Genomic DNA, 25397 nt, shown 5'->3' with positions numbered 1-25397 from the left:
ATTACTTTCCGGTAATAGTTTACTGAGTATATTTTCAATGTGTGGACCTTGGCTCTATCAGTAGGGCAGATAAGAAAGGAGAAGGATAATCCCCTGGTTTAAACTGTATCTTCTTCACCTTAACTGCTTGTTGGGGTCCTTTGCTCTTGCACCCTAGGAACATCCTTCTTTGCATGACCAACATCAGATAAGGAACTACTTTAGTGTATTTTTATCTAATGGTTCAATATTTAGATTGTGCTACTAAGATAAAGATGGCAGACTTGCAAACATGTTTCTGGTACGGTCTTAACTGAAGTAAATTGGAGTAAAGTGTGGATGATGTACACTTGAGTGCAAATGTTCACAGATGTTTTTCCTTTTTCCTCAGTCTCTGGTATGCTGCTGTATGCCTCTGCTTTCTTTCCTGGAGATGCAGAAACTTTTCTTCTTGCTAAGTAACTTGCTAAGCTTTAACTAAGTAGTTGAAATGAACAACATAGCAAATCATCTACTTTTGCGAGTCTCAAGCATTGGAGAACTTTTTTTTTAATATTCGCAAAAAATTTAATGGTAGAATTAAAAGCAGAATTATTGACAATACCAGGAAACGGAGATGTGGTGGACACGTTCTGAGATTATCAAGGTGTATGTGGAGACAAACCTTGTTTGACTCCTATCAGTTGCTTATGTCAGTGGATTCCCTGATTAGATGCTTAAAGATGGGTTCTGCTGTCTGTAAGGTGAGGACTTTCAACAGTCAATGAAGCCTGATGTCAAAATATTTGGGAGTTTTAATTTCACATTTTAGCACTGACAATGTTTTTCTTAAGCCCTACTGTGGATATGTATTGTTCTGTATTACATCTGAAAGTATTTTTCAGTTTGAAAATGTGACCTTACAAAATAGTTTTATATTTTAATGGAAGAGACATTAGTGAAATAATATTTATTTATAGAGGTCTCTCTGTGGGTTTGGCATTGGAATAGGTTCCAAACATTCACGCAACAAACATTGTTTCATTCCGGAAAGAAATTATATCAGAACAGTATCTTAGGCAAATTACTGTCCATTTTCACTACTTGCTTACTAAGATTATAAAGCTGAAAAAGTAGTTTCTTTTTGTATGGACCTGCTACTCTTCCATTGCTGTGATTGCTGGGTTTTTTAGCATGTTATTTATTTATCTACTGTTAAAGCATAATGCTGTTTTTCTCAAACATATATATGTGAATGGAAAACCAGCATTTTTGTTCGTCTCTTTTCAGGTTGGGAGATTGATCATAATACTTTGCAATAATTTGAATATGGAGTATTTTTAGTTACGCTTACATTTTTGCTATTGGAAATCAGATTTTTAGATGTGGGTGGAAGAAGATGTAATTTATCTCTGCAAAGAGCTAGCATTATTTTGGGATCATTGCCGTACTTGTTCTTGTATTGGTTATTTGTATGCATTGATTATTTGTACTTACCTCTGCAATTTATTTTTTTCACATCTGATACAGATTGTTCATAGTCTGCAGTTGTTTTAAAATATATTGGTTGTTACAATAGACACCAAAAAATTAGTTGTCTACAGGAAGAATTGGTGCTCTGTTCTTAAAGAAACTTCTAAGTCTTCCTAAATGAAAAATCAAACAGTATCTAATACTGACAATTTTCCTCTGTCTGCTGCTAGAACTTATTGGCCAACTAGGTCAGACATTATTAAAGTTCAAGTGGCCCAGTGGGAAAAGTAATGGCCTTACACTACTATGAATTTTAAATGCTGCCATTTCTATGTATTGCACCATCATCTGTTCTCGCACATCACTAAATTGTATAGAAGTTGTGGGACCAACCAGTGTCAAGGTCATAGAAGTGATGACTCTTCTCAAGTAGCCTAGGCTGGGCTTTGTCATACAGTTATACTCATAACTGTGGCCGTAGGCAGCAAAGTTGTATGCACATGCCTGAATTTAATCTTTTTATTATCATTGAATAGTGAAGCCTGTAATGCAGGACATCTTTCTCCTCAAAATCTTTACTTCGTATTTTATTTTTGATCCTGTCAAAGGTATGAAATTGACTTTGAGGCAAAGGCAGTTTTTAGGGATCTATTTAGGTCTTTTGAGTTGAGCTGTTGTACAGCTTACTGAACTGGATATCAGAGAATTTTAAAATTGGTTAATGTTATTGTTCTTCCGATGAGCTTGAATTTCATCTGGATTTTAAATGTAAATGTATTAAGTATGAAATGAGCACATCATCACACACTTCTTGTCATATATGTATGTATATCTACTCACACATAGTGTAACAATAACAACAGTAACAACAACAGCAACAACAACAACAACAACAACGTAATAATAATAATAATAATAATAGTAATGGGAGTATTTCCTCTGCAGAAGTGTATTGACTTGATAGTTTCCAAAGGAGTAGCTGCCATTAATGCTTCATTGTATGGAAGGCTTCTTATGCAGAAATAATAAAACTGGTTTTGTATTCCAGACTTGAACTGGAGTAGCTGGAAAGCTGGAAAATTAGAAGATGGCCACTTTATGGAAGTTAGCATTTTGCAACTGAAGACTTAGATACTTCTGTGTTACTCAGTAACCCTAATTCAAACTAAGTTATTGATTTAAAAGTATATAGACACACACATGTATGTAGACAAGTATATTGATTTAACTTAAATTGGTAATTCACTGACTTCTGATAAATCATTGATAGATTTGTGAATGATAAAAGTACACGTGTACAGAGACAGTACTCTGCTTTTTGAGAATTTTCATTCAGAGAAATGACCACAGTCATACTAAACTATAAGAAAAAATGTTGTACTTGAGGCTACGGTAAAGAAAGATTAAAGCTGTAGCTATTGCAGAGGTCAAGGTGCCTCCTTTGTTCCATGCTCTTCAGGCATATAAGCCTAACAAGCTCTGGGTAGGCCTTTGGTATTCCTGAGCCTTCCTGGATTGTCTTGTGGAATCATTCAGACTGCTAAGAAGCCTTTTTGTTGTCTGGACAATCCTGACATGTGGAAGAAATTGTGAGAATCCACAAGTTGTCGCCTCCCCTCAGGTGGGAAGTTGACCATTCAGACTGGTACTGGGTGATTTACAGGGGTAGCTGTGGTGCTTGCTGCCCACGTCCTGCAGTTCTGGGAAGCCAGTGAGGCTGTGTGCCTCTTGTGCATGGTATGCATTTGAAACAATGCTGCTAGATCTATTTGAAATCCATTACTGACAGAGTTTTTACAAAATAGGGTGTACTGGTTAGCATGTGATACGCAATATAAACGTGGCTTCCTTTAGGAGTGCCTGTTCCAAATCATTTGCAGTATGGAAGATGAGAATTTGGCTGCTTGGATTTCTTTCATGTCTTTAATAATATAACAGGAAAAATATGTTTTAGACACGTGCTCTGAAACTTCAGGATAGATGTGAGGAGAATTCCCCTTTCACCACTAGCCTTGTAAATTTTTTGGATTTATATCTCTTTCCTCACTTAGATTTTAAAACTGGCATGGCAGCACCACACAGTTCTAGCCCTGTTAGTTTATTTTAATGCTCAATATTGTACCAGTAAAAGTATTTTTAAACTTACTATACATGGAAAGGGGAAGTTCTTTTCCAGTTTAAAAAAATGAGAGACCCTGGCTATCTACTTTAGAACTTTAGAACTTTCATATAACAAAAGATATGAGTAGGACTGCATACTCACTAGAGACTGTGGAAGAAAATTTTTTCCCCTTATTGAATTCCTGCTATAGCTAAGTGGCACTGTATGTTCTTCAGAGAGAAGGTTTGACACTGCAGCTTTGGGATTTCTCATGTACCAGCTTCTGAATGTTGGAAACACAGCTCCTGCCCCTCCCCTCGGTTATTTAACCAATATATTTATTGTTCTAATAAAGTGGAATATTCAATTTTATGAAAAGGAAACAGTGAAGCTATTCTGTTATATATAACATATTTGTCATATTATGCTTTCCCTCTTCTTGTCTTCACTTGTGTGAAATCTCTTCAGATACTCTTCTTTTGTTCTGTCATAAAATACATTAAATGTAAACGTGATTTTTACTTTTTCTACTTTAGGCAACAACTGTGGAATTAAAAGTGAGGGAGAGGAAATTCATTGTAAAACATGAAACATGAAACAAGTGGAATCTTGGTTTGCACCTACAACTCCATGTTTTCAGTAATCTCAGAAAATATAGTAAAAGCTGTGAGTTGCATCTTAACTGCAAAGAATTCATGATTTGCAAGGGCTGATAATACAATATTTGCATAACATTTGCTATGCTTGGGTTTTCTCCTGAGGCTGAAGTAGTAAATATTAAGCTGGACAGCCCTCCAAATCTTGCTTGCATCTGCAATTCTGTTTTGTTGAGGTGATGATCTGATACAATTAAATTGCTTTCATCATTACTAGCTGTTTCTTAGCCAAAGTTTTGTATCTACTCTAGATACAAAGCAGTGAACTGCTTATATGAACTAGTAACTTATCTGTTACTGCTTTATATATGAGTACTCATTGCAAACCAGAACATTTCTGAAACACTCTCCAGGGATTATAGCATTCCTTGTCTTCAAATGCTGAGATTCATTAGAAGAGAATGGTCTGAATTTCATTCTTATGTAGTAATTGACCAAAAGGCATATTCTTTTCCCAGCACCTAACTTGCAGTTTTCTTTCTAGCTTGACTGATATCTGAGTTCTTAGAGATCATTTCTCTTATCCCTTTTTCTGGACTGTCTTGGGCATCCCATTCTAAATGTTGGATTTGTGTATTAGAAATAACTTTAATAACAGTAATACTGTTTTTTTAATGGCAAGCAAAATTTTATATCTTTATATCACTTGTAACCTAGAACTTACACTTCATTTTATAAAATAAAAGTAATTTTATTTTTTTAAAATAGGCATTTTTAGCCAAATTTAGATTTCAGTTTTCTGTTCAAATCCACTTACATATTGACAAGAGCATGAAATGCCTCAAGCATTCAGGTGGAAATATGCCACTGGCATCAGCACGTAGTAGCAAAAGGTAAATTGGCGTTGTGGATGCCAGTATGCAAGTAAAAGAGGATGTCTAAAGAGCGAGGCTGGATGCATTGAACAGGGCTCTGGGAGTTAGATTCATTACTGTCTGGAATCGCAGAAGAAAATGTTTCCATGAAAGTTGTCACTACAGAACTCAAGAGAAAAATTTACTTATTTCCCTGGGCAATATACTTAATTATACTTATCCCTATGAAAGGGATAACAGGTTAGATTATTAAATGTTTAAATGAGGTAGTACTCAGAATTATGACTTCTGGGTTTTTGTTTGTTTGTTTCAGAAAATCAGCAATTACGTACCTTGGCTCTACAGTTGTTTCTCAACAAAAGGGTCTGCTTGTCACAAACATCTATATTCCTATCTTCAAGTAAGCCATGAGGCTTACTATATAGTTTATTCCATGAAAGGCAATAGCACGGTACTCAAATGTTATTTTGAATAAAAAGCCACTTTGAGTGTTACGTTTGTTTTCCTGCATAGCTCAGCAATAAATGCATTTGTCTGCTCATTTGTTGCTTTGAAATCTTATATAGAAGTATCAGAATGTGGATGGAGTCCTGGGAATTTAGCTGCTCCTCTAGAAGTAATGATAACTTCTATGGTACTATTCCTGCTGTCATATCAGCAGTTGTGATTGTGCTGTTTTGCTATTCAAATTCATGTTCAAGACTTCTCTTCCCTGTCCAAGTACATAGTAGTGTCTTTTTCAGTGTTTTCTGAAACCGTGATGTTTCAGTTTTCACTCAATAGGATCTTGCAATAGATGCTCCATCTGTGTTTTGAGGAGCTACTTCATTTTGCCAGGAAGTTGTCTCAATGAAATTGTAGCAAGGAAACACTGAGTGGCAGATGAGTGGTTTTAGTGTTTAAGACAGGAGCGATGTTAACCGAAAAAAACATGGAAGCAGCCATGTGAAGATATAAATCCACTTCTTCTGGAGAAGAGGAAAGATCATCGAGTAGTAAGGCTTGTAATTATTTGAATGGTGTTATTGATATAATTCTCTTTGCCCCAGTGATAAAGTTGCTGTACGGCAATCCAGTAGATATCCAATTTGCACTGTTACTTGAATGATTTTTTTTTCAGTATTTGTGCTATGTCCTAAATTATCTGAACAGTTGGAAAGACTGTTCCGTAGGAGAGGAGTGTTGAACTAAATTGAAGTAGGTCACAATCCAAGGACACCAAAGAGACAAATAAAATGGACAAGAATAAGAGAAACATTTAATTTTGAGAAGACCTTGAAGGTCATCAAGGTCATTAACCCAGCATTTCCAAGTCTGCCATTAAAGGTGGAGTGTAAAGGGGGGAAGGAATAATGGTCTTAGGTTTTTTTTATCTGTCATTGTCAGTGTATAATAGGATAATGGTAGTATAAATACGGTTAACATGCAAGGAGTAGACTAAAACCACAAAAATTGCTATGTCAGTGGAGGATAACTCAAACCAGAGATCTAGTCAAATGCTGTCCTGATCTGTTCTGGGATTTTTCCCACATCTATCTCTAAATTCAGTTCTACCATTATGGCCATGTAAATCTACAAGGTAATAATAGTTATGTGGTGAGCCATTAGGGGGCCATATGTATTGAACTTATTTATAGCCTGCAGGTTTGTTTGGTTTTTTTTTAACATCTTGAAATATCTTAGCTTTCTGTATCTGTATAGCCTGTGTAAGTATATAATCTTAACTTCATTTCCTTTGTTCAACTTTTAGTGATTACATGTGCAGGTTGCAGATTGTCATAATTGGATTATGCACCTTTTGGAGAGGCTTTGTGGTATGCAACTCCTGGCCTCTGTGTAACGTGTATTTAAATAAATATTTATTATTTAAATACTGTTTACTTTATGTAAATAGAAACTTTATAAAAATTAAATTCTTTAATGTATTGGACTGGTTTCTTTTCTGTAATCCATTAATTTAATAAATCTATATATTAGTTAGTTTCTGTTGCTGTCACTTTGCTACAGTTTTAACATTCGGTCTCAGTTAGTACTCAGGGTGAACAGTCCAATGTGTAAAATACCAAAAATCAAGGCTCAGCTTACTGCTGTCACACAGATGTTGTGCCGGGCTGACAAGCCCAAAATACAGAGGCAAAAAGCCTGGAAGCACAGCTATGGATAAGACATACTTGTAAGTTCTTTATACAGCTCTGCATTAGTCTAGTCACTTTGTTCCTGATTCTTCAGCTGCTTGGTTTAGAGGTAACTTTATACCATGCTGCATATACATACTGTCTGTTTAACTCTGCTCCAACCATCTAGTTGTTTTGTGCTTCAGTGTTCCCTTTTGAAAGTGAAAGTAGAACTTCCTTATTTTAAAGTAGTGTTTCTGAAGTGTGACAGTTGGAAGGAGAAGGATCATTTATGTATGGAGAGAATATGTGCTTTTAATGTAATTATGATATGATACAGGTGTTAAATTCACATACAAGAAATCTGACAGAAGAGTGAGACTTTAGACATTGTGAAATCTCTGAACTACCTATGCTGTGCCATAGTAGGTACGTTCATGGAAGGAAAAAATGTTAATTATTCATAATGCTTTGCTGTACCATAAAACTCGATTTATTGAGACTATAATTTGTTCAAGTTGCATGTAGTAGAAAAATATATCAGGAGTAATTAGTAGTATTCAGGATGTGATGAGGTAGATATATCCACAGAGGACAATTGAAAACAGTAGCGGTGTGGTATTGATTGCCTTTCAGAGGAAAAAAAATCTTGTCTCTTTTCTAAATGTTAACAATTCAGAGAGAAAAATTCCCACTTGGGAAGAATGCTTTCCAGGTTGCTTCATTGCCAGGTGTTCGACATTGAGTGGAGCCTTAGATGAATGAAGCTTATGGCAGCTTTTGGAAATGACCGACTCCGGGGAATCTTGGCTTCCTGCTGTGAAAGTTTCCATTTTCAAAGCACATCAGTTTCAGTGGGAATGTTCCACTGGTCCCATATGCTGCTTCTGACAGAGGGGGAAGTTTTTAACCTGAATATGAGACAGCTACTGAAGAAGTTCCCTTGCTGCTAACAAAATGAATTTCAATATGTTGCCAGTGAACAAGCGGCGTGTTCCCAACTGCTGATGGAATTTAACTCCATCAATTTTTAATGGAAATTTTGCTTTAATTTCCACTTTTTCCCTGTCACGTTTTAGCTCCACTACTTTCTCCTGGTAGGACTTTTGGGTTCTGAAGTTGAATCACCCAAACAATATGCTAGTTTGATTTGAAACTCTTGCTATATTTTCCTCCCCTCCCTCATACACTCTCTCCTTGACCTAGCAGCAGGAAGCCTTTGTCTGAGGTGTTCATCTGGAACAACTTTTCCACACTTGTTTTCATGTTCTGTTAGATTACAGGGCAGCAGGCCTACCTTTGAAGCTCCCTTCTCTTTTGTTTCTTTGCAGTGCACTCCAGTAATTAACTTTGTCCTTCTTTTATTTGTTCCAGTCAATCGCAGTCCACTCTGCTGAGCATCTTCTCCCAGGAGTACCAGGTTAGAAGTTTTCTCCTTTGTGAGGGTTGACAGGTGCCTAATTGAATGATGAATGTCCCTTTATTTCTTTGTAATTGAACTGCCAGCTTTCTGATTGGTTTGGAGGATGTTCCTTTTTCCACATCAAGCACCGCCTGAGTCTCAGTGGATGGCTGCCAAGCCTACCCATCCATCTGTCTAATAACATCTAGCCTTTGCTTATTTGGTGGACCTGTAATAAATTATGCTAAACCATTATTATTCTGACAATAATAATTTCCCTGTGTTGCGTGGTTCCATGTGCTAAATGTTTGCTGACTTGCACTGTCAGTGCTGCTTTCCATTGCTGACAGAGATGATGATAAATGACCATTGCCGGAGTGGCAGAAGGCAAGAGAGGCAGAAAATGGAGTCATTTATCATGAGATGACAGGTGTCAGTCAAGTGGCAAGTCTCTATGGAATTACTTTTTGTAGTTTTTCAAATAAGTTGTTTTTAAGCAATGTTCTTCCTGGTTAAAAATGCCAATTGAATTGTAAAACCGGAGTGCACCAGACTTAGATGGAATTGAATTGAGGGAAAATTAATACAAAGGTTGAAAGAGAGAACAAGTTTTTCTTTGCCCTCAGCAGCCTTCGGTAAACTTATTTAGATTCAATTATTGTGACCTTACTGGCTTTTACATATGGTACATTGCAGTACACTCTGAAGACGTTCAATTCAATAGGTAGATTGAATGTCATTTCTGTATGGAATCTAAAAACATGGTTCACATCTATCAAAGTGTAGCCAAGGATCGCGTGTTTGTGTAGTCATGATTCCTGTGTTTTGATCTATGACACCTTTGTAAAAGTCATTTTTTCATTTTTCCAGAAACAAATCAAAAGAACACATGCCAAGCATCACACTGCTGAAGCTATCGAAACTTACTACCAAAGGTATGACCTCCCCACCCCAGTTAAGGCTCATCATAGATACTGATTTTTACAGCAGTTGTGAGTAAATTAGTTTATTAAGCTAATTTTATATAACAATAAATTAAGAATTTGGGAATACAGAATGGTTCACCTAAAAATTTTTTTCACTGGAAATACAGAAATTGTTCAGGATTTGGTCATTCTGATTAAGAAAGAGTTTGCTTCCCTGGCTCTAAGTTAGGATAAGCAAATATTTTTTCCAATGTATATAATGGCATTTATTATGTATTGCCTATAGTTTGTAATTTTTAGGATTTCTGTGACAAGACTGATTTTGATGACTTCCTTACAGCAAGAGAGCTTGTTCTGCTACAGTTGCTTGTTTAAAACAACATTTGTGTTACATTACAAAAAGTTACATATTCATGTATTGCCAGTTAAAGCACTAAATTTTAGATCACTCCTGTTTTATCAACAGAAGTGTCAGAAATAGTTTTTAAGGGAGGATGAAAACCTTTATGTCATTTTACAATTGTTTGCATCTTAAGCTAATAAACTGTGCTTGCTACACCTTGTAGTTTTTCTGTTAGTTCCATAGGCTTTACTAAAAATATTCCAGTGACATAATTGGGGCATAGTGATAACAGGTAAAGATACGCAATTAAAATATTACTTTGTAGAGTGACATATCTGAAGAGCATGCATGGCAAGTGAATTTCTACTTGTGATGTATGATATTCATGCTTAATACTAATCTGTATGAATCAAGAAAATAAACAAAGAGCCTTCATTTGTAAACAATTAAATGTGCTTCTGCCAGAGTCATGTATTTAAAACTTAACCACAGCCTGATTATATTATACACTGGTTGCGAATATCTAGTGTGAAGTGTACTAGTTTGGGTGTTTGATTTTGGTTTTTTAGTAGTTGTATTGTTTTGTAAAATTTGTACTGGATCACATTGCACTTTTCCTAGGGTTGATTGTTGTTTAGGAAGAATATTGACTTAAAATTTTGTTGTGCTAATAACATGCATATACAGTACTACTTTTAATTATTTTTCACTAGAAGTTTCAGTGAAGTGGCCTGTGGTAGTTGTAACTGCTGCATAAGTAACCCTTTCCTTAGACTATGTGTAAATCACTAGTTCCAGCCTGAAACTTCAGCCTGAAACACGGGACAAGATTTTGCTTTATGCAAAGCAGCAGTTGTATTGGTGTCAGTAGGGTTGTAGGTATGATTAAGTTTGTCTCACATCAGGTAGGAGGATTTGGTCTTCTGTCTTCTTCTGTAGTCTGAAGTATGATAGCAGTACATAACTAATGCATTATGTATGAAGTTGTGTGGTAGTGGTAGGGAAAACCATTCTTTATGCTGTTTCTGAGTATGTCATTTTGCAAGTGTATTAAAATGGCTGAGTAAAATGCACGTTTTAAAATCAGAGATGTTCTGGTCAATAGCTAAAAAACTCATTTCAGTCCTGTTTTAATAGATTTACTGTGTAGTATGTTTAGGAATCTACAGAAGCAGAGAACTTGAGGTAGAAGCCACTTTGAAATACTTCAGGTGTAAATATGACAAACAAGTCTTCTCCTCTGCTCTTCTGTAGCATCCACTTTACTGCTGTAAACCCCAGACTGGGTGCTATGCTCCTTAGTATTTCTGCTGACATACAAGCAGATAATTGTGCTGCCATTGCTTTCTTAGGTCAGAAGCTACCAGGTTTTGAAGGTAGAGATTTCCCATGGTCCCTGTTAGGAGCAAGTAAAATAGTTGAATAGAATAGTTTCTTCTACTTGGCTGAGACTTACTAGTGTGAAACTTAGGCAAGCACAAAGTACAAGAAGGATCAGCAGGTTTTCAGAACTGTATTGCCATCAGCATGTGAGACCTGTTAGTCTATAATGGAGTTGCCAGAAGCATTGGAAATATATGACAGAAATTTACTTCATTCTCACTGTGGCTGTTCGATCATCTAGATGCATGTTTGAGAACTTTAATCTCAAGTACATTTCCTGGTTGTGTATTTTGTGTATGATATTCCATTTTCTTCTGTTATAAATTTACAATGTTTAAACATGTTTTGTGGGGTTTTTTAATATGGAACTGAAATAATTTACACCAAAAAGCTTTTTAAATCTCCTTAATTCGTTAAGCTTCAGAATAACTTGCAAGCAAAAAGCCCTCTATCAAATCTTATGTGAAGGGGTTTTATAAAGGTGTACCACCCATTCCACAGAAAGGTAAAATGATAAAGAATTTTAATGTCTGTAACTAATGAGCAGAAGAGTGTCTTCTGATGGATAGATAATGATAGAGCTGGAAAGGCTGTGGTCTTCTAATGATGTCAGTAATGATGTGCTATGTGAATACAGATAGGATAAGCGAGCAAGTTCAAATGTTGGTAACTATTGTTCTTTTCCACATGGCTGCAAAGCACAAAGTGGCTTCCAATATCATAGCTCCTTCCCATCAGCTTCGGAACACAGGTTTCAGGTTTTATTGAAATGTAAATATCAAGCAGTGAAAGTAACAGAAGTGAGGAGAGCAACATTGTGTGAATTGATGGTCAGAAACATCATTCTGTAATACCCTCAACTAGAAACATTAAGCCTTTGCCACTGATAGGATAATGACTTTCTATCAACCTTCATTGAATCCTAAATATTTCTTGTTTTCTTTGTGGAATATAAATTGTTAGACTGATTTCACTGAAGTAAGCCTTTAGTACTTAAATTACTGCCTAGTTGATGAAATCTGGAATAAATTTGAGAGTTTATGTTTTTGTATGTACTAGTGAATTGGGTAAGATATACACTGCACCTTCATAGTTGAAGGTCATATGGAACCAAAAGTCTTTACTGTGAATAATAGAAGTTTATTTGTCTGTGATGCATCTTTAAGTAGTACAGATATAATTTATTTGTGTATTTATTAAGTCACAATTTTTAAAATTTCTTGATATATTCAGTTTTTTACCAGTGTCTTCATTGAGATGGATATATTTTGCAGATGAATAGAATAGGAGACAACCCTGGAGAGTTAGTGATTGCTTAAAATACTTCTTGAAAGATTATCTGTAATGCCAGTTAAAGCACTAATTTTTGGCATTATCTGTAATGGGGTATTGTCCCCCAAATGAAAAAGATTCACAAGGGATGCTGACATGTATAAAGTGGCCTTTTCTTGCCACTGCAAAATTACCTGGCTTTGTCTTGTCTAGGTATCTGAATGGGGTGATGAAAAATGCAGCTGCCCCAGTATTACTGGACCTGGCCAATGAGGTAATCATCTTTCTTTTTTCTTTAATCTTCCAGTGTAAAACCTGAGGGGCATATCTATAGTGACTTTAGTGAGAAATGTAATTAACCTAAAAAAATGGTTTCAAGGCACATTAGACATTTAAAATGGTTCCCCAGTCTGTTAGTACTTAAAATAATTAGACAAAAAGCCACATTTATTAATAAATCAGTTCATGTAATTAGTCTTTTAACTTCAAGGCAAATGTGTAGGATACCCTGAATTTGTATTTTTCTGAAAATTTCCAACAAACTGCAGGTCTTTATTGCATAAACTTGCTAAAAATTCTCAAATTGATTAAATGGATCATTTTGATTCCTTGCCTTTAATAACAAAACCCATCTAAGTTATTACTATTTCTTAGTAATAGGAAGGCTTAAAACAGATAATTTTCCTGACTCCATTTATTTCTGTTCATATGGATTAGAGGATGGCTAATGAAAACTGCTTAAGATAAAGCACTTAAGAAGAATAAATTTTTCAGTACATGAAAAGTTCTGTACAGATGCCATTAAAGTCTTGACAAATTTATTGATGCTGTTTATTAATTAAAATATGAATTTGCCTTGTTATACAAGGTGTTATTTGTATTAGAAACTGCTATCTTTGCACTACATTAAAGAAGAGGTAAAAAGTTTGAACAAGTGGCAAGGAGTTTTCCTAGAAAAAACGAAATTGATGAAATACCTGTTTTTTAAACTCTAAAATATTTATTTACTGTAATAGTAACAGTACAATAGCTGATACTCCCTGGAACTGCTCATGCAATCCTCAAAGGGATAGAATGAAATATATGCTGTTTTGTGTTACATTTTAATAGAAAATGTAAGAAGGAAGTAGAAAATGAGTGTTTGCATTAAAAATGATATGGCACTGTGAACATTAAGTGTAGCAATAGCAGCAAGTTCTACACATTACATTAGAAAAAAAGAATGGTTTTTCTCTCGTGTACATTGCTGCAGCCAGCAAATGAGTGATTACCTATCAATTACTGGAAGGTTTTAATGGTCTGTGAAGTGTCTGTGTAACCTGATCGTACAGTTAGCGTAGAATCAAGAATTTATTTTGTTTTAGTGGTAATGTGTAGCTTCTTACCATCTCTGGAAAAGACAAATCTCTAAGTACTGAGAATAGAAAGTACTTTATATAAATAAGTACAATCTTACTAAGATTTTAGGTAAACATCCCAATGGATGATATATTGCACCCATATTATATGGGAACTGTCATAAAAATATTTCAAGCACAGAGTAATATATCTGTTACTGGTTCTTTGTATATTTTTTGCATTGATTTAGAGATGATGCATATAATTTCTGACTCCAGTGAGCATATCTTTGTTTATATTTCACTAATGCATTTTTGCAATTCAGATCAAAGATATCTGCAGTTCAGAAATAAATAAAAATTAAGCCTAAGAGAAAGGGGAGATACATAAAAAACTTATTTGTTTCTGGTTTTGTAGTAGCAGGTATATCAGAAAGGCAATGCATTTTTTGACTGCCACCCAATGCATTAGGGAAACGTGGCAATAACCAGCACCAGATTACTGCTTCCAAACAATCAAGCTGCCATTTTTATATGATAGTTAATATTTAAATGACATACTCTTGCATCTGCTGACAATTGATGTAATGGTAATACTTTATGAGTCAATATATATTTAATCAGTGGAAACTGTAAAAATTGATGAGAAATATATAACATCGCTATATTACAGTATGTAGCAGCTCTGTTAAATAGGAAAAGCTCCATATTGTTATCTTTTGGGGATGTTTTTTGAGGGTTTATAAAACTACTTCTAATTCTGTTTTAAAAATGAAATTATTTGTCAACTGTTCATATTGTATATGTAGTACAAAAAGACTAAAATAAATCACATTTTTATTAGAAACAATAAAATTAGTCACTGTTCTCTTCATACAAATATTTTCAAGTGAGATTTGAAGCACTATGAATTTTATTTACATGCTAAATTCTGACATGAAGCATGATGGCCCTATTTCAAAGAAAGATGGACACATGATTAATATGAAAATTAGGGCGATGCAAGTACCTGAACTAATAAGGTAGTCCTTATTCAGGCTGGACTACCTTCAGTAATTTCACCATTTTTCATGTGTCAGCTCTGATGTGGGTTACTGGAAATAAGCAGCTCCATAGAAAGCATTTCTCTCTACTTGGGGAATTTAAGGCCATCCAAGTACATACATATTTGGAAAAATATGTATGCACAAATGGAGTAACCTTTTTTGTATAGTTACTAAATTGGGATAAAATTTTTGTGCTAACAGTGAACTTGAAAAGATGTCGAGGAAAATTAATTGTGACAATGTGTGATCAAGGTTTCCTGTCTCCTAGTTAAAATTCTGATTCACTAAAGCACGATTTTAATGGTATCTAAAAAGCTATTGTAATTTTAGGAGCAACTAGGTTATACATTTTTCATACATATAAAAAAAGTTGAAATGAAGGAATATCTTTGTTAAAAATCAAAATATAAACTCTGAAGTAATTTTGACCAAGCCCAACACATCTGCTAGAGATATTGATGCTAAGGATATGTGGTATCACTTGATGGTTACCACATGAACCAGGATTCATACATAGGAAAGGATGACCACTTCTTTTCCTTGATGGATAACCTTATAAAAGGGATTTCACGGTCATCTTCTACAAAGGGTGGTTCAGATGCAAAATGTACAAACATAATAACCAGGATTTTATGTTGTCTACTTTATTTGGTTGTTCACTGGTACTGTGGATTACTACCACACATTTGGTGGAAATTATTGAGTCCGATAATTGCAAAAAGATCCTGTTTCCTCTATTTTGCTTGTTAGTTTTAATCTACAAATATAGTGCAGTTCTGATGAGTGTGCATCTAAATGCATTTACTTCCTGAAATTCTGTTTTTGTTTGTGTTGGGCTAAGGTGGACTTTGCCCCATCGTTGATGGCTCGTATTGTGTTGGAGAGATTTCTACAAGAAAAAGAACAAGCCATCCGTAAGTATCTTAGCTGTTTTTTTTTCTTTTGTGTTTTATTATTTTTAAAATACTTTTTGTTTTCTCTTTTCTTCTGACTATGATAGAAAAATAATTACCACAATGCTGGAATTGAGATAACAAGGGTAACATTTTAAGTTTGGTATCCTCAACAGTTCATGACTGTTAAACTGTATGTAAGAAGAGCAGCCGCAATTTAATACTATTTAAATTAACCTTTTTCCTCTTAGATTTCCAAAATATCTGTTCCTTCAGTAAAATAAAGGGTATGGGGCTCATACCAAATTTATATCTTTAAAATTCTGTATTTTAAAAGTCAGTAATTCCTAAAATAAACCGAAGCCACTTTTAATTTTGCAACATTGCAGTAATGTTGCTAGTATATACAGAAGTGCATTTAACTGATCTCAGTACAAGAAAATAAAAAAAAAAATGGAATGAAAGGGAAGAAAAGAATAGAGCTACGGGAGGAGGTTCAAGCCTAAATTAATTTGCCACTGAAAAAATACATTTTGTTATTTTCTCTGTGTCAACTGCATGATTAAAACCGGCTGTTAAGTGAGCTCTGGGGATGTGCTCGTAAAAGATTTATGAGTAATATTCAATGTGATATTCAAAGTGAGTCATGAATATCAGGGTAATTGCTCTCAGAGCTGGCTCTTTTACTAGGCAGGAGTTTGTCAACTGCCCCATAAATATTTGCCTAGTCTCATGTAAAAAAGACAATTTCATCTTCTGCATTTTTATTACCTAGTGTAATGTTTACCTTTGGAGCTTGACTGTGGCAGAATAGGTAAAAAGCTTTAGAATATGCTTTATGTGTATAATCTTCTCTTTTTGAAAGCAAAAGATAATACCTACTAAAATATCATGCAGTAGCATATGGTGGATTTTGTCAGGGATTTTTCCTTTGGTTTTCTTTCAATCTTCGCAGTTATCAGTGACTGGTGGCCCAGTTACCTTCTGAAGGTTTCATTTGAATGAATTAAGTACTTCCCCTAAAAATTCAATATCATTTCAATAGATGTAGCCTCTAAAGTAACCTGCAGTGATGCTTCATGAGCAAATCACATGATGTCAGAATGGTATGGTTTCGATTTAATCAAGAAAGAGATTAAAGTGGATGTGTGTTATTTTCAACTTCGCCGCAGCACCACCATTTGTCAAAGTCAACCTTCTGATTGCTTTGGACCTACTGCTATCCAGGTCTTGTCAAAATAGTAGTCTGCGCAATCTGAAGCAGGTAGGCTGGCCAATGGAGAGCAGTGCAAGCACAGTAAAGCAAAATTAATCATAAAATTTTCTGGCTATTAATTTGTCTTTATAATGATGACATATCTTAAGTAATTTTCTTTTTGTTTTGCATTGTCTTATACTGCACAGTCAAACAGAGTATAATTTTTGTACAGTACACCAGATTTCATACAACTGTGTTGCTAGAATTAGGTGTCTTGAGTGAGTGTGCCAGGAAGGAGCACAGGCATATTTAGAATCCTGTTTAGAAAGAGGCATTCCAAGAATGTGGCTGCTGGGGATAGGATACAAATTGTTTATATAGTGCTGTGTTCTTGAATTACACTGTAATTAGGTATAATGAAATAAATCCTTATTTTGGAGTGTTTTTAGATTTCATAGCTGCTTAACTCAGTGACAGTTTTGTTGTGATCTATTTTGAGGGTTTTTTCCAAAAGTGAATTTGCAACACTTGATTGGGGTGTAGATTTTACTGTATGAAACACGGTGCAATCACTATTTGTTATATGGCTGTCACTGTTTGTTATACGACTTGTAATCTAAATGTGGAATGATGAAAAATCTTTTATGGTGATCAAAACTGTGAAGAATCAGTTTTAGCATTGGCTTTTAGTTGTACTACATAAAAATATTCTGTCCTTCATAGTACATTTTATTTTTTTCATTTTCATTAAAAGATACATGCAACACATGTTGTATTATACATTTTATGTGTGGGTGTGGCAGGGCAATTGCAGTGTTGTTACAGTACTGTGGAGTTGCTAAACTCGTTTTACAGAATGAGCTGTGAGATATTCAGGCTTCTATTCTGACACTTTCTTCCCCTCATAGCAGCGACCTGGCTGGCCTTCGGCAATGAGATTCAATGCACATGGCTCCGCAGTCAAATCATCAAATTTCCCTGTGTGTATATTAGAGTTTTGTAATGTGTTTCCATTATGAAACAATGCGGGGATAATTGTCTTTGGTAGCAATTAGCTAACAGGTTTGTTCAGTGCTATTGGCAGAGGCATCCATCATCCCCTCCCTGACCACACTTTTTTGTCTACTGTGGACTATGGAGATCAATAGAATTCTGTATAGTGGAAATCACCCCAGCTTTAATGAGCTGCAAGTCTCAGTCAGTCTTGGTTTTGTATTTTTAATTTTTCCCCTTTAAAACTGAAAAAAGCTTTTCCGTGGGGAGAGGAAAGTACTGTAGCTGTGCTATTAGTTTCACTAATCAATTCATAGTTCTAAATTGTTTTGCTTCTACAGAAATGTATGGATGAGAGGGATGAGGAGAAACACACAGCAATACTCCCTTCTAGTAAAGCAGGTCTTTACTAAAATAGAGCAGTGCAATATTATAAAATTTATACACTCTCTTGTATTAAGAATTTAAACCATAGAATTACACAGTGCAATGGATTAAAAGACCTCATATAACACAAATAGTATTTAAAAAAGATGTACAACCATTTTACAACAAACTATTTAGAGTAAAAAGAAAGTGTGTCTTGGCTTCCCTTTTAAACTAAGCATGTTGTATCAGGTCAAAGTTGTTTATTTATAGTATGTGTGTCTTAAAAGTGGAAATTTTTGGGATGGAGTTTTTGTTTCTAAATAATCAGTAGCTAGAAGACTAAATCTGTGGGCTAAGGAATATGGGAGCAGAATTATCACTGAGCAGGAACATTTTAATTTCTATTTGCAAAAGGAAAAAAGATATTTTTATAGAAAGATAACAATACTAATGATAGAAAAGTTTTCTACCAGGAGACCTGTACAACTAGGAAAGGAGCTTGTCATTAGAAAATTTAGAGTAAATAGTAGTATAATGCCTTCAGTATTTCTTTTAAATTAAATGTGGAAAGTGGACCTAAATTCTGCCCACATAATTTAAGTAGGGTGGGAATTCAGTACAGTGGAAAGTTTTACACATTGTAGCCTAGTCTTCTTCCACTCCAGAAAACAGACTTCTTGATTTAATAGCCTTTTATTTTTAATTTTCCAGTAACTTTGATCTTGAGGTAGAGATTACTATAATATCACACCAAATTCCTTATTTAAATGTTGTATTGTTGGCAATCAAAAAATCTTGAGTTCTCTTAGTTTTCTTTTGAATAAAGTGATAGAGCTTAGAATTGACCTCTATACTGCTTATTTTAAGTATTTCAAAAGACAATTATGCTATTAATAGCCACCATTCCATATATTGAAAATGAAAAGTTCACAGTTTCTGTGAATAAAATACATCCTTTTAGTATTTCACTATTTGGGTGTGAGTAGGAGAGCCTTGCATGCCTGTTTTCAGTTTGTGACCACCTTGAATTTCTTTTGGGATGCTGTACAATATGAAGAATGTACTCTCTGTATCCTTTGACTTAATCAAGTTCAAAACATGTTATTTAACCAAGCACTATAATAATTCTTTTTCCTATTACCTTACTAGAGCTCTCAGATTATTCTATCAATTTATGGAAGATTAACTCCAAACAAAACTCTGGGGCCAAGGAGAAGTGGTGCCTTACATAAGTGTAATGAAACCCTGTAAATGTAACATCACATATTATAGCTATCTCTGTATCCTAAAAAGAAAAATAAAGTCAATGATGTTGTTAAAATAGATAAATTCTGTACTTAGAATCCTTTTAAGACATTGAATTCTAGGTGTTGAATTCTGTGGTGCAAAACAGTATTCTATTTATGGTATAATAAATGCTAAGTAATGGAGATTAAGGCTTCCCTCAATCAATTTGCTCTGCTCCTTTTTGTAAAGCCCAAGTTGCTGTTGTCCATCTTCCCTGCCACAACACAGTGCTGCCTCATATTCAGTTTGCTCCTCTATCAGGGCCTCCAAGTTCTTCTCTGCAAAGGTGCTCCCCAGCCAATCCATCTCAGCTTGCATGGTTGCTGGGATTGCTCCTTCCAGGTATAGAATTGCACATTGACCCTTACTAAATTTCATGAGATTGCTGCTGGCCCATCCTTAGCCTGTCTAGGTCTATCTGAATGCCAGCCTTGCCTCCTGACTGGTTGTCTTTTGCATCCTCCAGGTCATTGTTGCAAATGGTAAACATGAATAGCAATTGATGATAGCTGCTATATAAAGAGGAAGAAGGACAGAATCTTCCACCTTTCTTTAATCTTACCTTTTCAGCCCTCTTTTTATTTACACTTAGATAATAATGTAAAATGCAATCTCAATCTGCTTCTGTATGACTACCTGCTGTGGATTATTAGCATGTATATAAAGTCAGAATATCCTTCCATCTTCCTCTACTTTTCCTAGCTCTTGAATAAACAGCTTGAAAAGGTAAATGAGTATCATCAGGCTTTCTACACTCAGGTCTTGGTGAAATGTTAAAAAGAAAAAAGATGCTTTTTAAATGCTGAAGAGTATAAAGCATCAAGCAGTTGTGCAGAGCAGTGCTGGTATATGTTGAAATACACCTACAGTCCACTTGCCTAGGGAAGACAGCAGGAAAGAATTGGACGACAGTTACGAAACAAGCATTCTGCAGCATTTCAAACTGCACAGTAGAGGTATAACTGTTACTGAATTTTAGAAACTATTTTTAGTAAAAGGTGATTAAAAGCTGTGACTTCAAAACTGTCAAGTATATCTATGCAGCATTCATAACATAATCTGTCTACCCTGAACACTGCCTAAATATGAGTTCCTTGTATTTCAACAATGCTTAACATACATAAAATTATTTTCAAAGTTGTATCACCTCTCCCAAAAATACATGCATAGCCTTTAGAAATTCTTTTCAACTCTGAAGAAGTTCTTTTGCAATAATCTCAAATTGCTAAATAGGATACACACAAGCAACTTATTTTCAACAGTATAATAGAAACAGGAGAATGAGTCTACACTGCAAAATAGTTTTCGTGTCACCAGTTTTGCTGTGTGTTTTCAACATGAATACTGACAATAATTTAGTGAAGCATCCCTAGTCTGCCTTTCTTTTTGTAAGTGGGAAAATATTTTTGCTTCCACTTACTCTGGTCAGCAGTACAACTGAAGTGAATGATGCTTACATGACTTTCTAACCACTACATGCCTCCTTCTTGATGTTCTTGAAACAATGGCTTATTGAGTGGCCATGCTTGAGTTTTGGCCCAAACGCTATTCTCAGTTTGCAAAATAGACATTTGAACCCTGAGCAGGTTAATTACCTTGGCCACGGACCTATGGCAAGTTTGTATGAAAGCAAAGACAAAAATTCAATCTTAGAAACTTGACAGGCATGGATTCATGAGGGCTAGACACTTCTGAATCCACACATGCTCATTCCTTGCTTCCTCTTTAAGCCAGAAAGGGAAAAATGGATGAACACAAAATGAAAGGCAATTTTTCTTTTAAACCTCTAAGTCTATTGTCCACTTTTTCAGAGAAAACTCAGCTTTTCCATAACACTGAGCAAGGTTCTGTCTTCCCATTTCTTTATAAATGTCTGATGAATGCAGCCTCAGTAGTGCACTGATAAATTGGTGCGGGAGAGAATTTTTCTTGCGACAGTATTGCTGAGAAAAGCTGTTTGCCTTCAAATCCTAGAAGTTTCCTTTCTTTGGACTATTACGACTTCTCTTTCTATAATATACTAGAGCAAGACTATGTCTTAAGTAGGTAGAGAGCATCCTTGGTGTTAAACATTGCACATTGGTGAGCTCCTTGAGCCATGCCACTCAGTTTTAGGATCATGGCCATCAACTAAATTAAGTTGGTTCTGTTTGTAGAATTGCGTATCTTTGAACTCACGGGACGAAAACATTCTTCAGTGTGAGATGTGTTACTTCCATAGCAGAGTTAATAAAATCTGTGTAAATATTGCAGTTTCAGCCTTAGTTTGTCAATAGCAGTGGGAATAGGCCTTGCTGTCTTCTCTAAAAATGCCATTCATTGTAAATAATTCAATTTGAACTTTTCTTCCGACTTTCCCCTAGCATATATGCAGCACTGTGCTGAAGCGTGTGCATTAAATCCCTGGAACATCTTGCCATCAGTTTTGTCTCAAGTAACTACAGCATCCAGGTACTTCATGTTGAAGGTGCTAAAAAAGCAATGCATGACTTAGCTTTGTTCTACTTCAGAAATGACTGCTTGAGCAAAAAAGCATAAAAATAAACGGGGTGCCAAATGCAGTGTACCTGAAGAGTGCTACTGAAATATCTCAGTTAAAAAGCTGACTATACAACGTAACATAGGACCAGTCATCTGAAAGGGTGATCCAAGTATTTGACATCCTCAGGTCTATCTTAAGACAATGAAAAACACCAAAGAAAACAGTAAAAAGCATTTGAAAAAGATATTTAAAACCCAATAAAAATCAATCTGCTGAAAGCTTATGTTAGGAATTTTTTCCCACGTAGGATCCATGACCCTGAAAATTCTCTTTAGGTTATATATTCTAGTCTTTTAGTTAAAATAAAGCAAACTCCTTTTTTCTTTTCATTTTAGGTCTCCTTAATTCAAAAAATATAGATCCTTCAAGCAATAAAATTATCTAAGTTTAATCACTTCTTTGGCTAAGGAGATTGGAAACCAGTATTTGAAAATCAGAAGAAAGTTAGCAGGTCAACAAAGTATAATGCTGCCAGCTGAGATTTCTTCTGGTTTTTTTTAAAGAATAATTTAGGCGGTTTACACTATGCAAAAAATGCCTTTAGGCAGAACCTTTAGGCAGAAGGGGAAGACATGTCATCCCAACTTTAATCAGTCACACTCTTTTGTGGTTGCAGCACAGTCAGCACTGTGCTCTCTGATGCCTTTGAGACTTATTCAGCTGAGCAGAAAAACTCTGGACTCCTTCTGCAGTAAACCACAGCTGTAAAAGGGAGATGTTGCTGTACTGAGGAGAGTTCACTGCAGGGCCACTGGGATAGCAAAGGCAATGGAGCACTTCCCCTGTGGGAGAAGGCTGTGGGAACTGGGGGTTAGTCAGCTGGGAAAGAGATGGTTTGGCAAGGAGAGAGCAGCCTACTGGTACCTATGGGGATGTTATTAGGAAGATAAATGCAGGCGGTAGACCCTAGTGACATGATGGTAAGATTAGAAATAGGTATAAATTAAAACATGAGATGTATACAACTTAACAACATTTAGTAACTTTTGTGGTCCACAAATATTACATGTTCTGCTTTTTGGTTTACTAAGGTTGGTGTTCAGTACTTACAAAGTAAATTTCTTGAGAGATTTTAAGGATGAAGGTTTTCTTGTATAATTGAGTCTTGAACTTTTTTGGTAAGCCTTAAGATTATGCTAAAATAATGTTAAAATATTTAAATAATGTTAATAACAAATAATGTTAATAATAAATTAAATAACGTTAAAATAATTAAGACTTATTTGTAAGTCTTAATTATTAATAATTGAAACTTTATTGCATATGTATGACAAAGGAAAGAAACAAGATCTAGAGGCATATATGTGATTATCTAGAGAAAAAGTCCTACAGGAGATTGAAATTGAACATAGTAACTGTAATTATCTAAAAGGAAGTCTATTATGGTATGATAAAACTGTCAAAATAATGATTGAGAGCTCTAACAAGTCACACAGAAGATCAATAAAGCTAATCTTATGTCATATCTTGAGAATCTAGAAATTGTATTTTGACCTTAGTTCACAATAGAGCCATTCAAAACATATTTAATAAATGGGTTACAGTACTTTTTCTTAATTAAAACTTAAAGTTGTTCTCAATTGTTTTCTCCGGTGAAGTAGGGAATATGTTTCCAATCCACATGGTGTGCATGTTATTTTACTGATTGCTTACTCTTTCTAAGGAATTATTATTTCATTTTGATCTGTTCATGTACGCAAATTCTGGTTTTTTTCTGTGCAATTTGCCTTATTTTCCATTCCAAATAGGATCTATCCTCCATATATTCTACACTATTTGAATGCCTTCCAGTTGTGTGTTGAGCTGCATGGCCACATCTCTTGTTTCTCCTTTTCTATGAAGGAGAGAGTGTTTGGTTTAGGGGTATGCTGGCTTTGGCTGGGGTAGCACTAACTTCTTTCACTGTGGATGGTATGGGGCTGTGTATTGGACTTGTATTGAACACAGAGTTGATAATATAGAGATTTTTTTAGTGCTGAGCAGGGCTTAGACAGAGCCAAGGACTTTTCTGCTTCTTGTACTGTCAGGCTGGTGAGGAAACGGGGGGTGCATGGAAGGCTGGGAGGAGACACAGCTGGGACAGGTGACACCAACTGATGAAAAGAATATTTCAGACCATGTGACATCATGATCAGTAAAGTGAGAAGAAGAAGGAGGAAGGGGATATGTTTGGAATTATGGTCTTTGTCTTCCCAAATCACTGTTACCCATCATGGGTTCCTGCTCTCCAAAGCACGGCTGAACACTTGCCTGCCCATGAGAAACAATGAATTGTTTTGCTTTCCCTGTTTTTCGCTTTCCATATTAAACTGTTTTTATCTCAGCCTGTGAGTTTTCTTACTTTTACCCTTCCAGTTCTCTCCCTGATCCTGCTGGTGTGGTAGTAAATGAGCAGCTAGTCATTATAGGTTTCAAAAAACTCACTGACCATGTGTTTCTTCTAACTCTGCCCTCCAGCAGGCACTTACCAATAACCTTTACCCATTGATCTTTTGTCTCCCAAAGAAATTCTTAAAAGAAGTTTTAAAAAACTTGCTTTTGTTTCTTATCACTTCCAAAATGCTGATCCTTTTTGTTTTTGAGAATTGCTTGGTTTCCTTATAATTTTGAAAACTTAACAGTGTTAGATATCCAGCATTTTAACATCCTGTGACGTCTTTGGCCCTGATGTTTTGTGGTTATGAGTTTCATAAATGTGTCTTTGCATAGAAAAAAGCTGTAAATCTAAATACTTTCTTTAGAATTCCTATGAGTGCCCTGACGCACAGCAGAAATGGTAAGCAGGCATTGTCTTTTTTGGTATCCCTTTTTTTCTGTCTTCTAAAATAAATGTTTCATTTCCCAAATTTTATATGTTTCTTTAGGCCACCACTGATTTTTTTCTGTCTTTGAATTCCTAGTTCTCCCAGTGTACGTTTTTGAGATAGGAGAACAGAAATTAGTGTGATAGTTCCAGGTGAGTCTAAGCAGGAGTTATCCATTATGAGGCGATTGTTAACATTTTCAAATCCATTTCTTCTTATTCAGGCTATTTAAAATCAATTCTTAGGGAATACACAGGCTTGTTTCAGCCAATTTAGGGACTAGTAAAATGTAAGAATAACTGACCTGTTTCTTCCACCATGCATTACCGGATATTATGATTTGGGAATATTTTGTGTCTTGGGCTCTAGTGTCTCTGAAGACATAACCTCCAAGTGCTAAGCCCCACTTTCTTCACCTTTCAAACAGTGGAATCCCAAAATTCGGATTAAATTTACACTCAGAGTTGCCATTCCCAAGTATCTCT

The 25397-nt window shown here is 35.3% G+C and overlaps 1 protein-coding gene across 1 annotated transcript in view; it reads left to right on the top strand.

Annotated features, from left to right (window-relative positions):
- The window catches only part of CDIN1 (CDAN1 interacting nuclease 1), a 124171-nt gene that overhangs the window by 18141 nt on the left and 80633 nt on the right, over positions 1 to 25397 (top strand). Inside the window, exons 2-5 of the mRNA XM_058027301.1 lie at positions 8492 to 8537; positions 9390 to 9454; positions 12657 to 12717; positions 15668 to 15740. Of these exons, the coding sequence (XP_057883284.1) occupies positions 8492 to 8537; positions 9390 to 9454; positions 12657 to 12717; positions 15668 to 15740 (245 nt within the window). The remainder of the gene's footprint in view (positions 1 to 8491; positions 8538 to 9389; positions 9455 to 12656; positions 12718 to 15667; positions 15741 to 25397) is intronic.

This window comes from Melospiza georgiana, chromosome 6, assembly GCF_028018845.1.
Source record: "Melospiza georgiana isolate bMelGeo1 chromosome 6, bMelGeo1.pri, whole genome shotgun sequence".
NCBI classification, from domain to species: Eukaryota; Metazoa; Chordata; class Aves; order Passeriformes; family Passerellidae; genus Melospiza; species Melospiza georgiana.
Note: the sequence above shows the minus strand (reverse complement) of the source record. Positions and strands in the feature narration are given on the sequence as shown.